The following is an 18,136-nucleotide window of genomic DNA, read 5'->3' as shown; positions in this document are numbered from 1 at the left end:
AGAGCGTCGGACCTAGTCTGCCGGAAAGTCCAGTCGTGTGTACATGGCATAAGTGTCCCTGTCCCTGTTCCAGCTTCTTGCCAGTCTTGTATTTAACTGTCCGCTATCCAGAAAGATTTCTGCTGAGTGGGGGTTTCCCATTCCATACACATCACTATAGCTTGTCTAGCAACCCCCCAAAGAATCAAAATCAAAAATTTACCTGAATGGGATTTGTCATTTAAATTTGAAGAAGTAGAATCAAATGATATTTTGGCTTATCAGCTTATCACTAATCAAGATAGCATTTACTGTTCTGAGAGAGTCACAAATCATAGTTGGAACATACTGTATAAAAAAATAAATTTTTATTTTTATTTTTGCAGGGTGAAAAGTATGATGGGCGTAGGGCTGATGTGTGGAGCTGTGGAGTTATCCTATTTGCTCTCCTTGTGGTAAGTCTTTAGAAGACATATACTGTTCTCTTTCTTCTTCCCTTCATTTGTTCATTTTATTTCTTTGTCTTTTATTCCTTCTAATTCCCCCTCCCCCTTTCCTTCTTGGATTCGCACTTCCCTTTTCATTTAGTTGTGTTGCTTCCACTTTTGGTTGTACATTATATATACGCACGGCCCATGCCAGCGAGCCTGTGGGTGGTGGAGAAGTATGGGTTCTAATGCTCCCCCTAAATGGGGGGTGTTTTCTGAGTGGGATTGCTGTTTGCTCTATGAGAACCTTTATTCGTTATTTTTAATCTCTAATTTATATGGCATCCCTTTGTGTCGGAAATAACTGGTGGTATAATATTTGATTCCTCTTTTATACCTATTCCTAATGTTTTGATATGCTCCACCTGCGGTGTGGACCCTATTCTTGAAAATTTTTCAATAAATATATAAAAAACAGAAAACATATACTGTACCAAACTGTGTTAAACGCATGCAGAGAATGTATTTTCTTGCTTTGTGCAATAAGGCAAACAAAAGGTGTGCACGGCAGTAATCTATAGCAAGAAGTACTGTATATACTTGAGTATAAGCCAAGTTTTTCAGCACATTTTTTTATGCTGAACCCCCCCCCCCCTCGGCTTATACTTGAGTGAGGTTCCCACTTAAGGAAAAAAGTCCCGTAAATGGAGCTGAAAAAGGGCGGGGCCATTCCGCTGGGTGTCGTACATGTATCGTCCCGGACCGCCCCTGTCAGTTTCCCTTCCCTCCTGCTCTTCTCACAAGTGTCATGTGCAGCCTCCCTAGTGCCTGGTAGCGTGATCTCATGCTGTGTGTCAGAGATCTGAATCGCCATGCAGCCACTGTAACGATGTACCACCTCTTGTAATAGACGGCACATTGATCCAATGCTAATCACTGTGCCGTGTGTCATAGGAGGCAGGACATCGTCCCTGCCTCCTAGACCACCTCTTGTAATAGACGGCACATTGATCCAATGCTAATCACTGTGCCGTGTGTCATAGGAGGCAGGACATCGTTACAGCGGCTGCACAGCAATTCACATCCAGCTCTGACACACAGCGTGCCAGCGCATTACCAGGCACTGACAGGCTGTACCTCATGGGACCTGGTAGGCTGTACCAGATGGGCACTGGAAGGCTGTACATGATGGGAACTTGTACAGTGTACCTGCTGGGCACTGGTAGGCTGTATATAATGGGCACTGGTAGGCTGTATATAATGGGCACTGGTAGGCTGTACATGATGGGCACTGTCAGGCTGCATGTCATGGGCACTGGTAGAATCTATATTATGAGCCACCCTAGGCTTATACTCAAGTCAATACGTTTTCCCAGTTTTTTATGGTAAAAATTTGTGTCAGCCTATACTCAAGTATATACGGTAATACTAGCAAGCCTATTCTAATTTAAATTTCCAAATGCTTTGAACTAATAAGGTGAAATCTAATTGGTTAGTAAGGGTTACTGTACATCACACTGATCAATCTTAGGGCTTGCGCACTGCTGATCTTGCAAGACATCTGCAGATGCCAACTGATTGTTAATGGTGCCACCAAACCGCATAGTACTGCAGAACCATGCAGTTTGTTGCAATGCGATTTGCAAAAGTAGTGCTTGCACTACTTTTTGCACATTCCTGTACATTTTGCAGATGGGCTGGCAAATTGAGGGACCACATTAAATGTGCATTTTCGAACACACACGTTTTGAGTGTTAACTGGCTCTTACTGATTTACATAGAGCTGACATATTATGTAACAGTTTATAGAGTACAGAAATACAATCAGTCTCTTTCCCACAATAATGTCTGTTTTTTTTTTACATTACAAAATATCAAGTATACCAGGACTCCGTTTTTTTAGAGACTCTTACCTTTGTATTCAGGCCTCTGTATTTTCCTTTGCACTCTTCCAATCCTCTACTGATGCACACATGAGTAGAGCGAGCAGCACCATTATTTCTGGTCACATGCTCCACTCTGTACTACAATTTCCATAGTTCTGAATGCATCTTCAGGTGGATGTGTGGTCAGTCTCTTGGGCAAACAGGATAAGGTGGCTACATTCAAGTACATAAAGAATGAACATAGCCACCCTTGAACAGGATGCCTGAGAATACCAGAAAAATACTTGTATTTGATAGATAAGACAAAGACAGAGAGAGATAGAATGTTCATTCTACTTAAAATTAAACATATTGCTTTTATTTTATGTTATTTTATATTAAATGTGAGTTTAGTGTCACTTTAAGGTATAGCTTGTTGAACATTAGACATTTCTTGATGCATTTGAGATGATATAAAATGATGACTAAAAAAAGAAATAATCTTATTTTCATATAAAATTGAAAAAAAAAAAAATTTGTCATTCACTGTGGCCTTATCAGTTCACATTTGGCTCTAAACTATTGCAACGGGGCTGATGTTGGAAATAAAAATGGACTGTAAAATTTAAGTGTTTTTACCGGCAGTTCATTCATTATTGGTGTTAGACTCCCATTCAGCTGCTCAGTTGAGATATCATACATCCTCAATACCTCCTCAATAGCTTTATGAGAAATTAGTTGCAGGAATAAATTTAATTTTGTATTCATGCATTCATATATTAATACATATTCCTGGGAAGCTACAATAGTAATATAATTTTAAACATAGAACAATATAATAATCATGCTACTGTTAATGTGAATGTTGAGGAGGCACAAATCTTTGAACACACTTCCATGGGAATGTAGCTGCTATCTCCCTCGATTAATTTGCAGTGCATGGTCCTTTAAGAATTTCAGTGGTATCCCAGGTGGACTATAAAAGCCAAGGGGAACACCTATGATTATTATGGGATACTGGCCAAAGGTATTTAAGGCAGCTGGATCCGGTTCTGGTCCTCTTTGGACCTTCAAGCAAAAGGAGGTCCCTCCCGCCAACCCATCACAGTACTTTATGCGGTTTCTGCCACCACGGATCCAGGGGGGGGGCTTGTTTATATATAGATAGATATATATATATAGATAGATAGATATAGATATCGCTATATATATAGATATCGCTATATATAGATATATCTATATATATCTATATATATTCATGCTCGAGTTCTGATAACTGGGCAATGAAGTCGAATCTGTATTGTATTATTTGATTTAAATTTAAATCTGCTTGAAATAAATTTGTGTTATTTTGGTAAACCAATAAATATACCACAGCCTTTTCATGCCAATTTCCTGTGTGAAGTCTTTTCCTTTATTATTAGTAAGGTTGGTGTTGTATGTGGGGGGGGGATTTGCGGTCTACAGTCCCATGAGTGTGACAAAATCAAAGGTCAGTCTGAGATGCAATACTGTTTAGCGGCCTGTAGAGCACAAATTCAGCCTGTCATCACTGTTAATGCGCTTTCACCCAGCAATACACAGGCAGTGAGTCCCTTGCACCCAGGTTCACCCCTGACCCCATAGTATGTTAAACAAACCTTCAGTGTCTGAATCATGGCATAAAAATATTGAACTATGGCATAATATTCATTCATTCATTGGAATGTTGAAGGAAAGCCTTACTAACATATGTACCCCTTGCAAAAGAACCCTGCTAGAAGGTGAACCATGAAGGGCTATGGTGCTGCAAAGTTATATTGAGCATCACTAAGCTAACATTCACATATATTTGTGAAACTTTAATTACAAGCCCCAGAATGAACGACTTTACAAAATGTCTGTTTATATTAAAAAAGGGTCCAGTCTATCTAAACTTATATGTACAGTGTGAAACTTGAAATCATGATTTATATTTATAAATAATTTGTTCTTTTTTTTTTTGCATGTTTATAACATTTCTTGTCTTACAGGGAGCGTTGCCATTTGACGATGATAACTTACGCCAGCTTTTAGAAAAAGTGAAGCGAGGTGTATTTCACATGCCGCATTTTATCCCACCGGACTGTCAGAACCTGCTGCGAGGCATGATCGAAGTGGAACCAGAGAAAAGGCTTAGTGTTAGTAACTTATTATTTCCAACCATCCAATTATTTTAAAAGCAGTTCTACTTTTGAACAGCACTGTACAAGCTGATAAATTAATGCTCCTCCATGTTCATTTTTCTTCCTTCTGTATACGTTGCCCATTTTGGGTGTCTAAGATTACGCAAATTCCTGCCACAGGGTGCCAGGATCTAAAGCAGCAGTAATATAAATATATATAATGCAATGAGATTCAAAGCTGACAACCCAGAACTGGTATTGTAGAGTTTTCAGTTCCAAAAAAGTAGCACTTGTTTTATTTTAGTCAGGTAAATTTGAAAATTATATGCAAAATTATATATTTTCAAATCCAGCCAACACATGTAAATTGTACCTTATTTTGACATGATTTTAAGTTCCCCCCTACCGTCTAAAAAAAATTGTCAATTATGGATGTAGTAGCTCAAGCTGAAAATTGCACACAAAGCAGTGACTTGTCCCCCTACCTAGCTTGACTAAAGCAGACCACTTCTGCTATCTCTCTGTATTAAATGTTTTTTTGGAAAAACAGAAATTGTACTGCCATATATAAAGTATGAGTTTAAAAACCTAAATGTCTAAATTTAACGTGAAATTGACCCCTAATCAACATAGTTTACCTATAACTCTATAATACTCCTTACCCAAACCCTGAAATTTAGCCTTATCACTTAACCCTATTACTGACTTGATCCTTATCCTCGCCTTATTATTAATCTATCACAAAAAAAAATCTAACACTTAACCAAATGCTTAACCCTTACAACTTGTTATCCTAACTTTAACCATTGATCCTAACATATGCACTAACCCTAATCTCTAAAATCTCAGACTTACCTCAGTGATGCAGAATGCTACTAGTGCCATTGTTGCTACATGCGTGAGTATGATAAAAGCAACATTCCTAAAATAAATGCAACAACATTTTTGCGATATATATTTTTTCCATTTACAAGAAAATTTAAATGGTAGGGTTGATACAGGTGACACCACTGTAGGAGCTGGAGGCATGGTCTTTTAAAGAAGACCTGACATTCCTTAAAATTCCAACTTTTGTTGGTAGTTTATAAGATGTTTTAACTTCATTTGACAAAAATGCTATTTTCAGAGATATTGCTCTATAATCTAGTGTTCGGTGCATTTCATCCCCAACCTCAAATGTTTAGGGTCCGATTTAGATATGTTTAGACTAGCGTTTCTCAACTTTTTTACTCTGGAAGAAACCTAATATTTCAGGTCTCAGGGAACCCCTATAATAGTTTTCAGTTCTACAGCTCTCGGTATATTAATGTGATCATAGAGTTTTAAGGGAATAAATATTAAACATTAACTTTCTAATTTGAAACCAGTGCTTCATTTTTGCTGTACAATATTGAACGCGTATTCAGCGCCAAAAAATACTTTTGCCTCTACATTCAAGGGATAAAAATACTACAATGTAGTGAGTGCTGCAGAACATATAGAATATGGGACTCACATTGGCTTCAGGAGGAAAATAATGCCCCTCATATTGGTGTCAATGAGAATATAATGCCCCTTACAGTGACATGTACCTGGTGTTGGTGAGTGCCACTGAAAACAATGTAAATGTAGCGTACACTATTCCTACTAATTCCAACATAAATTGCTCCCACTGACACCAAATTAAGGGGCATGTTACTAGGGCCTGCTTACATTCGCATTGCCCTCTTAAAAGCATTCCATGGTGGTTTGCTTTTTCAGGGAGCAAAGGACTGGGCTGGGAGGTGATATGTGTCTCTTGAAAGCCTGCAGCATTATGCCTTAACCCTTTAAAGTCCACATTTTTCAATGAGTTAGCGTGACTCAAAATGTGCTCTACCAAAGGGTGGAGCAGAAGGTCAAAGGGATAATGTGTGCATTACACTTTATTCACTTCGTTCGGGGGCAGTACTGGCCTTCAAATGCAATATGTGGTATAATTTTTGCAAGAGCTGTGAAACAAAGCATCATGGATGCAGCATGTGTACCACCCCCTCTAGCTGCCATGTTAGCTTAATGCGGACAGTTGGGGGTGGGCAGTCTGTGGGAATATTATGCCTTTGGTTTTGGTGGCAAAATAATGTCCCAGCATTGCTATTGAGTAGTTATTCCCTCCAAGAGCAGTGGCAGCAGATTCAGTCCTACAACACTGTGCAGCTGGGATCACAAGCTCTGTGACAGAGGGACTCCAGAGTAGCAGCATCTTCAGAACAGGAGGATCGTTCAACCTGGCCTATTGCCAATCACATGTATACCAACGTGGTAAGATCAGGATGGGATGAGTTGTCAGACAAAATATATCCAAAAATATCCTTTAAATCTTGTTCTTTTCCCTTGTATTATAACAATAAAATCCTAACAAGCTACACTTTTTGTCTTGCAGCTAGATCAGATCCAGAAGCATTCGTGGTATTTGTAAGTAGCAAAAATATCATTTTTAAAGCCAATTGTGTTATATACTTTCTATAGACAGATCTATAGTATGACCAACAGTCCTGATATTCAGTAGTCTGCACATGAGCACAGAGCATCTTATTGAGAGTCATTGCTTTCACTGGCCTCTAATATTCATGTAAAGTATTAGAAAATTGGCCATTGTGCTGGAAGAACTGTTATGTTTAATTTGGTCTTCATTTTACACGTTCACAAACTTCATTTGCAGGTGTATTCATTTACTGTAAATAGTCAAATATATACGGAGGAAAGGCTTGAAATTAAATGATACTTTCCCCAAAAAATTGATCCATCCATAGGCACGAGTAAGGGAGGATGCTAAGCTGGGGTAGCAAGATGACATCTGTGCAGAACCGGGGTCCATCTCTAACAGGTGATTGCACCATGTGCAATTACATGCGAACACCCGTGGACAGCGCAGCCAATGTCAGTCATTGCCTTGCACAGGCTGGGCAGCTGTGAGTGCATAATGTTTAAAATGTTTGGATTCTTGTAACAACCAATCATATTTAACCCTGCAGTGGAAAAATAACTGTTAAAGTTTAAATCTTTTTGGGTCTTGTGAAATTATGGAGACTTGCAGAGACAGGCCTTTCCTCAGACACTGTGTATATAAGGAGGAGTGGGAAGCGCCAACCTCTAAGTGCAATTAGTCTAAAAACAATTGAAGCCAGAGATAAATAAAAGGTGGTGCTCACATTTGGCGAAATTGTAAAAACATGTATCCTGGTCAGGGCCATCTTTAAGATTGATTGGACACTGAGCAAAAAAATTCTTGGGCCCCGCCCCCCCTCCTCCATGCGGTTTAGCTCTCCACCTGCTCTGAGAGATACAATAAATAGCAGCTAGACTCAAAATCAGTTTACTGAATCAGATCAGGCAGCAATTTTGATTGGTTGCCAGAGGTTACAGTGCATCATTACTGCTCACTGACTGGTTGCTAGAGATTATAGCACACATTAAGGCTCACTGATTAGTTGCTCGAGGATACAACACATGATTTCTGCTTGTTAATTGATTGCTAGAGATTATTGTACATCAATACTGCTCATTGATTGCTTGCTAGAGGTTACTGCACATCATTACTGCTTACTGATTGGTTGCTAGAGATTAAAGCACATCATCTCCTCACTGCCTGCACACCATGGACTGGGAAGGTGAGGGGACCCATTAATAGATAGAAAACTGTTAGCCCTTGTACACACGGTCGGAGATTCCATCGGAATGTGTCCGTTCGGAGAGTTTTGTCGGATATTCCGACTGTGTGTGGTCTGCATCGGACTGTTTCCGTCAGAATATCCGTCGGACCAACTTTTCCAACTTGCCGGAAATATTTTCCGACAAAATGCTCCGATCGGACATACTCTGATCATGTGTAGAGAATTCCGATCGGACAAAGTGCCACGCATGCTCAGATCAAATTCCTACACCAAAGCTATTGGCTACTAGCGTGAACATAGTCCTGTTGTAACGAAATAACGTCATCACGACGGATTTTCTGACAACTTTGTCCGACCGTGTGTATACAACAGTTTCGGACAAAATCAGACGGATTTGGTTGTCGGAATCTCCGACCATGTGTACAAGGGCTTAGAGATCCTAGGACTCTTGGGATCAGTGGCAGTGCTGGAGGGAGGGGAGGGTGTAATCAATGGCAATGCTGATTTTTTTTTACCAACTACCAATATAAAGAGGAGTTTCAACACTGGCCACCAGTGTAATAGGGGTTTACACTGACCACTAATGCAATAGGGATTTATACTGACCACCAAGGTAAGGGGGACATTCACACTGGCCAGTGGCCACTAGTGTGAATGAAAGGATTCTACACCAAGAACCAATGTAATGAGAAGATTTACACTGACCACCAATGTAACTGAGACATTTAGTCTGAGTTCACATTTGAGTGTGTCTGGAACGCATGCAATATCACTTTCCTGACACCACAGAAACGTGCTGCCCTTTAGCAGATATGTGTCTTGGCACCGTGTGATTTTGAGAAAGGGTTTGGGACTTTCTTCCGTATTTGTAGCGCATAGAGCAGCCCATTTAAATAAATGGGCTGCCCTTCACATGACCTACATCTTTATCAACCCCGTCAGTACACCTGTGCATCCTAAACCCATGCTAACCTCTGCACCCAAAATCTCCCCACCCTCTCCACTCCAATACCCCTCCATTTTAACTCTGCCTGCCTCCTCTGCTCATCTTTGCACCCACATTCCTTACCTCCATACATCCCTCCTTGCTCACCTATGCAACACAAACTGTAATTCCTTCTCAGCCTACCTCTGCACACCCCACACTAACCCCCCCCCCCCCCCCCCCCCACTAATTTGCTTACTGGCTGATGTTAGGCTTAATAACCACAGTTTCAGGCAGGACTTTCAAGCATGCCCCTTTATTTCCCCAGTGGGCAGCATTCAGTATAGGTCATGGTGGGTATGACCTCAGGGGGGCATGATATACTTATGAATACCGACTATATTTACATATGAATGCTGATGGCCCGCCGCTATTTACATATGAATGTCACTGCTATTTACATATCAATGCAGGTTATTTATAGGTAAACACAGGGTCTGCAGGTGAGTCATCTGTACACAATAGGGCAAAGCTGAGCAGCGTTAGTTACAGAACTTCACACTGAGATATCAGGACACAGCATGGGACTAAAACCTCAAGGAACGAGGGAATTTAAACTGGGATAGTTGGCAAGTATGAGGCAGCTGCTTTGGGCCCCTCAATAATGACAGGGCCCAGGGCAGCTGACCCTTTTGCCCTGCCTTAAAGAAGGCCCTTTGTCAAACCATCTTTCCTCAGAATCCACCCAATTCACCAGTTTACCACATGTTACAGTTTGACTGAACTATTTCCTTTAGATCCACCAACAAGTATATAGCACAAGGGTTTGCCTGACTGGGTGCAAATGAAGGTATTAGATAGATCATCATATAACATAGTTTTTGTAAATTCAAAAGTGATTACAATATGTATGGTGTGGTTAAGGCTAATTTTGTTTTGCCAAAAACATTATTGCTGTCAATCATCCACTAAATCCTACAAAGACTATGGGAGGGAACATCATTTGTTATAAATGAAGTCATTTTCATAGATTAAATAATTTCCCCAATTCCATCTTGGAGCTTATATGGAGGAATATAGGGACCACTGAGTGCCATGAATGGGTCTTATCATTAACATGGTTACATCTAATCAAAAATGCAAATACTAAAAAATATTAAAAGCTGTTTCCTAAAGCAGCCTTTCATTACAGTATTGACATGGTGGTTAAACAGTATTAAACTAATTACAAAATGCATTAGATAATAGTCATTTAGAAAGTAAATGCTTAATTAGGTCCATACTTCCCCTTGGCACCCTGACACTGGCAATTTTAGGGGTTTGGCACTATGGATTCTCAGGAGACCATGATAAATTGTGGCCAAGCACACAGCTGCCTAACTTCAGTCATGTTAACCTTTTCAGTGCTGTACGTGAAAATAGTAGTTTTACATTGCAGCTGTTTTCAAAACACATTACTTAGGTATGGCCCACTGTTGTCAAAATTAGAAAAAAAATGTGTAACAGACCTTGATCCTTGTTAAAGCCTGGTATGGATGGCAAGGGGGACCCCATGCTAAAAAAAAAACAGAGTGGGGCCCAGGTCCCCAAAAATGTATACCACATCCTTACTCAAGCATGCAGCCTGGCAGACCAGAAAAGGGAGGGGGGGGCAGCGTGCATCCTCCTTCTGAACTGTACCTGGCCACATGCCCTCAACATGGGAGGTGTACTCGCCAGGGAAAGCCCCATGGCAAAGCATCTTGCCCTCATGTTGATGAGGGCAAGGGCCTTATTCCACAACCCTAGTCCTCTACTTGTTCATACAAAATATAAGTAAACAGTAAACAAATACACTTGCGCGACAACCGCTGAAAAAAACGTACAGACTGACGGTCATGTCCAATCTCGCTGCTGACTCATGACCTCTCCCAAGGCCCTGCAGCAAAAAGTTAACAAAGCATCGGGGGCTCCCTGGTGATGTCATTGAATGGATATGCCCATGTGTCCATATTTGGTCAATGATGTCATACAATCCTGTCCTTTTTATAGTGGATGGATATTCCCGGTCAGTAAATAAATAGAGCTGGGTGAGGTCACTGGTTGCTACAGGACATGGCAGGAGTCAACACCTGCTGCTTCCTTACCAACCGTTGACAGATAGGAAGCTGTCATATACAGCATAGTAGCAATAGAAATAAATAGAAATAATGTTACTATATATGAAGTTCGACTCCCTTCACACAGGCTAAATGTGTGGTGTTTAGATGCAGACCTGAACATTAAGCCAGTAATACATTCTGATTTTATATATTTGCACAAATAAATGCTTAACATGGTTTGTGACATAAAACCGTGACATAACATGGCTTGTGACATAAAAATGAAGAAACCAGGGCTGCCAACCACCCATTCACGATATTTGTGTATCAGTCATATGCTTAAAAATAATGAAAAAATGAAAAATATATTTGGTGGAAGCTTACCAAACAGTTGGTGCTCTCTTGATGTCATGGTGTGATGCCTCCCTGCAGTGTGATATTGACCTGTCACACAAAGTCACCTATTAGACCCCTTTCACACTGGGGCGTTTTTCAGGCGTTTTTCATGCGCTTTAGCGTTAAAAAAAGCGCCTGAAAGAAGCTGCAACTGCAATCCCAATGTAAAAGCCTGAGTGCTTTCACACCAAGATCCCTTTCACACTGGGGCGTTTTTCAGGTGTTTTAGCGTTAAAAAAAGCGCCTGAAAGAAGCTGCAACTGCAATCCCAATGTAAAAGCCCGAGTGCTTTCACACTGAGGCGCTGCGCTGGAAGAGCGTCAAAAAAAGTCCCGCAAGCAGCTTATTTGCAGCGCTTTTGGAGCGGTGAATACAACGCTCCTAAAACACCCCTTCCCATTGAAATCAATGGGAAGCACTTGTAAAACGCCCGAAAAACGCCTGAAAAACGCTATTGGCAGCAGCGTTTTGTCGGCGCTTTTAACCCTTTATTTGGCCACTAGCAGGGGTTAAAAGCGCCCCATTAATGCTGGAAAAATGCTGGTAAAGCGCTGCTAGTTTAGGCGGCGCTTTACGAGCGTTTTTTGGGCGCTGACATTTCACATTGGGACTGCAGATGAGGCTTCTTTCAAGCGCTTTACAGGCGCTTTTTTTACGCTAAAGCGCTTGAAAAACGCCTGAAAAATGCCCCAGTGTGAAAGGGGTCTTAATATTTAGAGCCATTGCTAAAGTGTTATATGAAAGATCCTGAGGTCATACACAGTTCAGCAAAAAGTTATACTTCAATAATATCCATTTTGACTGTGCACATATATAATGTAATTTAAATGTTATCTTTTATTGTTAAAACATGTTTTGGAATATAATAGATCATTAACCAAGTTAATGAAATGGGATTTAACACAGAATGTGTAAATATGTTTTAATTTAATTAATGCAGCATCCCCGGAGAAAGCCAGTAAGAGGATTTCCATCTTCTTTATGTTTTCTATAATCATTATCTTATGTCCATATTACTTTTTACTTTGTATTACATGCAGTGTTTAAGATTTTAGAAGTAATTATAATCAAAGCATTTCCATAAACCTCAGAATGCATTATTCCAGAGCAGGGAATAAAGTAAACCTCTTTCAGCACCACAAAGGTCACAGTCTACTCCGGAAATAACACATTTTTTACAGTTATTTTATGTTTTCTTTAGTAAATAAATAACATTGGTGTTTTTAGTGCCCGTTCACACTACCGCGACTTGTCAGACGACTTAGCCGCCTGACAAGTCGTGCTCCGTTCTGTACTATGGAACTGTTCTAATAGGAGCAACTCAAGTTGCTCCGACTTAGAAAAAGGTTCCTGTACCAATTTTGGAGCGACTTCAGGCGACTTGCATTGACTTCTATACAGTAGTCTGCTGCTGAAGTCGTGTGCAGGTCGCGTCTGTGAGTCGCGCTGCAAGTCGTGTCGCCCCTGTGTGAACGGGCACTTAGGGTCTGCCAGTGAATGCTAAAATTGCTCCATAAACTCTGTCATGACTTTAACCACCTGCCTACAGGGCACTTTTACCCCCTACCACCAATTTTCAGCTTCAGCTCACGTAGCACTATACCCAAACAAAAATTTTTTACACAAATAAAACTTTCTTTTGGTGGTATTTAATCATCAATCTTTTTTTATTGTTTGCTAAATATACAAATAAAGATTGAAATTTTTGAAAAAAAAAACCAACTTTTTCATAGTTTGTTATAAAACTTTGCAAACAGGTAATTTTTCTCCTTCACTGATATGCACTGATGAGGCTGCATTAATGAGCACTGATGGGGTGGCACTGATAGACTGCACTGATGAGGCGCAACTGGTGGGCACTGATAAGGAGCCACTGATGAGGCTGCACTGATAGGCGGTACTGATGAGGGACAACTGGTGGACACTGATAAGGAGCCACTGATGAGGCTGCACTGATAGGTGGTACTGATGGGCACCAATAGGTGGCACTGATAGGTGACACTGATGAGGAGGCACTGATGGGCACTGATTGGCAGCACTGATGGGCACTTATTGGCAGCACTGGTGGGCACTTATTGGCAGCACTGGTGGGCACAGATTGTCAGAACTGATGGCCACTTATTGGCAGCACTGGGGGGCACTTATTAGCCGCACTGTTGGACACTGATTGGCAGCACTGATGGGCACAAATTGGCTGCACTTGTGGGTGCTGTTGGGACTGCCCTGATAATCAGGACACTGATAATCAGTGCCCTGATTATCAGTGGACATATCCCTTTTAAAGAAGAGTTAGGGTTATCGGCTCTCTTCTTCTCTCCTCATGCCGTTAGCATAAGGAAAGGAATGCCCATAACCGGCTTCTGTTTACATCCGTGATCAGCTGTGATTGGACACAACTGATCATGTGGTAAAGAGCCGCTGATTGGCTCTTTGCCTCAGTCTGTGATCACAGTGTCCAGAGTGTGCCGTCCACATCCCGCAGCAGGCACACGGCAGGCACGATCACGGAAGGCCATCATATGATGGCCTCTAGGGACTAACCGGCCGCGATGTAGCCATCATTTGGCTATAGTACGGTTGGCAGGTGGTTAAAGGCATAGTTCAGCTTTACCAAAAAACTACCTATACAGATAAGGGATGTCTGTAGATATAAACAAGCTGTGCAGCTTTGAACAAAGCTGAATAATGCTCTTGCTATAGGTGTAGGCCATTTATGTACCTTATGAAGCCTGACTGGAAAACTACTAGGATGTTGCCATGGACATTGTTAAGGGACGCCTAGCTGTTACGGTTCACCTTCACCATCACAGGAGTGAGCTCTTTTTCTGATTCATACCCCCCACACGAGCTTTCTCTTCCCTGGTGCAGTAGTTCTAAAGCTCAGCCTTTCAGAGCTCACTCCTGTTGGTGAATGATAACAGCTAGGCATCTCATAGCAACATCCTAGGAGTTTTTCAGTTTGGCTTCATTGTGTATGTAAATGTACTACACCTATAGCCAAGGCATTATTCAACCTTGGTCAAAGCTGCACAGCGTGTTTTTTTCTACAGACGCTCCTTATCTGCATAGGCACCCTTTAAAAGGAATGTATAGTCTTTCCAATGTATAGATATGCATATATGTCTTGATGTAAATCAGTGTATGTTAATGTTTTAAAAATCTAGCTTCTATATACAGTTTGTAATCCTGTATTTCCATGTGGCATCCATGTGTAGTAGACTTTCTATACAAATGTTCTGCTTCAGACTTTGTATTTGCTACCCAATGATTTTGCTTTATAACTATGCTAACAATGCAAGTCTATGAGCTGTTCAACTTCAAGCAAAACAACCAGAATGAAAACAACGTACTCCCTGTGTGGCATTTGTTAAAGCTGAATTTCCAGCAGATATTAAGAATGCATCAATTAATGCAGTAGCGTATTTATTAGAAGACATTAAAATGTATTTTAAATACAGCTAGTGTAAGTACTATAATTTAACTTGTAGACACGATTCACACTTCAGCATTTTGTAGCTTGAAGCTCAAAGCTCCAAAACTCTGCAGGAGAAAAAAATCAATTATTCTTCATGGAGATGGTTCACATTTTTTTTGTAGCTTGAATTGGGCAGATTGGTGTATTTTTGAAGTGTTTTTTTGTTCCATAGAAATGCATGAAATGATTTGGAAGTTTTTGCGTGTTTTAGCAAGTTTTGTTGAAAATTTTGAGCTTTTTGCTGCTTAAACACAATAATTCAATAACAATAAATAATTATTAAAAATAAATAAATAATAAAAAAAATTACATACATCAATAATAAATGAAATAAATACAAAATAAACAAATAAATAAATAATCTCAACCTAATACCAACTTCACACCCTTATCAGATAATCCAAATATTAACCCTTAACCCTAATATTAACCCCTAAGCCTAATCTTAACCACTAACCCCAATACTGATCCCTAATCCTAACCCCTAATCATAACATTAGCCCCTAAACGTAACTCCTAACCATAATATTGAATCCTAACCCTAAACCCAACCTGTCAACAATAAATACATAATATTAAGTAAAAAAATAAATGAATAATAAATAAATAAAATAAAAAATGAACCTCAACAGATAACCCAAATATTAACCGATAACCCTAAATATAAAACCAAAACCCTAATCCTAACCACTAACCCCTAAATTGATCCCTAATCCTAACCCCTAACCATGCTATTAACCACTTCAGCCCCACAAGGATTTGCCCCCCTTAATGACCAGGCCATTTTTTGGCGATACGGCACTGCATTGTTTTACCTGACAATTGCGCGGTCGAGCAACGCTGTACCCAAACAAAATTGACATCCTTTTTTTCCCCAGAAATAGAGATTTCTTTTGGGGGTATTTTATCACAGCTGTGGTTTTTATTTTTTGTGCTATAAACAAAGAACGACAATTTAGGAAAAAAAAATGTTTACTTTTTGCTATAATACATATTAAAAAAAAACATAAAAACACATGTATTTATCAGTTTAGACTGATATATATTCTTCTACATATTTTTGGTAAAACAAAAATCACAGTAGACAGTATATTGATTGGTTTGCACAAAAGTTATTACATCTACAAACTATGGGATAAATTTAGGGACTTTTATTTATTGTTATTGTTTTAATGGTGGCGATCTGTGATTTTTTTGTGACATTGCAGCGGACAAATATGATCCCAAATTACACTTTTTGGGGACCAGTGACATTATTACATTGATCGGTGCTATAAAAATGCATTGATCAATGTAACAAAAATTACACTAGCAGGGGGAAATCTAGGGGTTAAGTGTGTTCCCTAGGTGTGTTCTAACTGTAGGGGGAATGGACTCACTGGGACATGACAGAGATCACTGTTCCTGATCACTGGGAACAGTCGATCTCTAACATGTCCCCTGTCAGGACAGGGATCCACTTGTTTACACTGGCAGATCCCCGTTCTGCCTCTGTACTAAGCCTCTGTACATTGAGTCCGCTTGACCCCCGGTCACAATCCCGCAGCGTGCAGCGGGAACGTGAGTGCGCCGTTGGCTGCGCTCTCGCCCACGGCAACTGTGCCTGCGTGAGCCTCCGTACAGGTATGGTGATTCGCGGAGCACTGTCGACCTGCCGCAGTATATGTACGTGAGCTGGTCGGCAAGTGGTTAACCCATAAACCTAGCTCCTAACCCTAATATTGACTCCTAACCCTAAACCTAACCTATCAAAATAAATACATAATATTAGGTAAATAAATAAACAATAAATAAAATAAAGCATGAATGCCAACCCTAACCCTTAAAAAAAGAAAGTAAAATAAATAAATAAATAAAAGTGGATGAAAAAGCTGAAAAACATAGCAACAAATGATGAAACAGATGCTATTTGTCTCTATTGGCTAATTAAAAAAAAAACGCCAAAGCTCAAAAATGCTTTAAAAACGCTGTACAAAAACACTCAAAATCACCCATACAAATGCCCAAAAAATGCTCAAAAATGCAATGCTCAGCTATAACCATAGAGCTCAAAGTGTTCATTAAAGGGCGAACACTAAAGGCCAATCAGATGTCCTGTATTCACATGTGCTGATAAGAAACCTACTGGGAGGAGGAAAGAGCAAAGGGCTAAGCTCAGCTGTCTACTGTTGCTCCCTCGCTGTCCAATCACAGGCTGGGGGCCGAGAGTTGACCAAGCTGTGTTGCTTAACTGCAGCAGAGAAAAGTCAGGTCATCTACCTTTCTGTAAAGTATGGAGGTTATATGTAAATCTTTTCAGGACTGAAAGAATGCAAATATGGTCCTATGGCAGGCAAAAAATGACCCAAATATGTATTTTAGCAATGTATTTGACTGTTTAATTATCAGATGTATTAAGCAGAAGCAGAGATGAGCCATAGAGATCACTTTCTGGCAACTAATCTGCAAATGTCTGTATTTAATTTAAACATTTGTCACATAATTCTCATACAAATGATTTGACAATACAGCCTGTAGGTAGACTTTCTAGTTGAGTTTAAAGGAAACTTGTACTGAGGAAGTATGAAAAGCACCTATTGCTGACCTCCTAGTGTGAGAAATAATAATCGATTGGCATAAATAATTTTTTTAGCTCACCAACCTGGAACAAGTGTGCAGATTCACTCTGACTTCCTTGTATTGAATGCTTGTTCCAGGTCAGTGGCTCAAGGGAATGAATCTGGAGACTATTTTTATAATGAGGTCATCAATAGTAGTCTCCATATTCTTTTTAGCATAGGTTTCTTTTAAGTTCATGGTTGGAAACCCCTTTTTTAAATAAAAAAATCAGATCTTTGATTTTTTTTTTTTTATCAGATCTTTGATTTTAATGTTTCTTTGATGCTTGTACGCATAGGTGAATATTTGGGGTATAATTAGATTTGTGCTGCGTCTGGAATACTTCAAAATACCTTTTAGGTTGAAAAAAACAAACAAATAATGCTGACCTAATTTATGTATGTATAACAGCACAAGAATATTTATAGGAACAATAGAGCTCTGTGTGAAATCGGCTCGGGCGCTTTCCCAGTCTGAGAACATTAAGTGACCATATTGAGCTCTGGGTTTGCCTTCTGATTTAAGGACTGACTCATACAGCTGGAATAAATGGCTCGTTCGTGCCACCTTGTTTTATCATTTTCCAATAACCATCTCATTTGTTTCTCAGCAA

The 18,136-nt window shown here is 39.9% G+C and overlaps 1 protein-coding gene across 7 annotated transcripts in view; it reads left to right on the top strand.

Moving 5' to 3' along the window:
* The window catches only part of LOC143934134 (serine/threonine-protein kinase BRSK2-like), a 480,076-nt gene that overhangs the window by 407,411 nt on the left and 54,529 nt on the right, over positions 1 to 18,136 (top strand). For 4 of the 7 annotated variants that reach the window (XM_077457486.1, XM_077457484.1, XM_077457488.1 and 1 more), the window contains 4 exons: positions 366 to 434; positions 4,285 to 4,431; positions 6,818 to 6,849; positions 12,391 to 12,408. In XM_077457486.1, coding sequence (XP_077313612.1) covers positions 366 to 434; positions 4,285 to 4,431; positions 6,818 to 6,849; positions 12,391 to 12,408 — 266 coding nt within the window. The remainder of the gene's footprint in view (positions 1 to 365; positions 435 to 4,284; positions 4,432 to 6,817; positions 6,850 to 12,390; positions 12,409 to 18,136) is intronic. The other 3 variants (XM_077457485.1, XM_077457490.1, XM_077457489.1) reach the window with 1 other exon arrangement.

The sequence above is a fragment of the Lithobates pipiens genome, unplaced genomic scaffold, assembly GCF_037356315.1.
Source record: "Lithobates pipiens isolate NorthernLeopardFrog02 unplaced genomic scaffold, aLitPip1_a1.2 Scaffold_27, whole genome shotgun sequence".
Classification (NCBI taxonomy): Eukaryota; Metazoa; Chordata; class Amphibia; order Anura; family Ranidae; genus Lithobates; species Lithobates pipiens.
The sequence above is the reverse complement of the archived record's forward strand: the minus strand, read 5'-3'. Positions and strand labels throughout refer to the sequence as shown.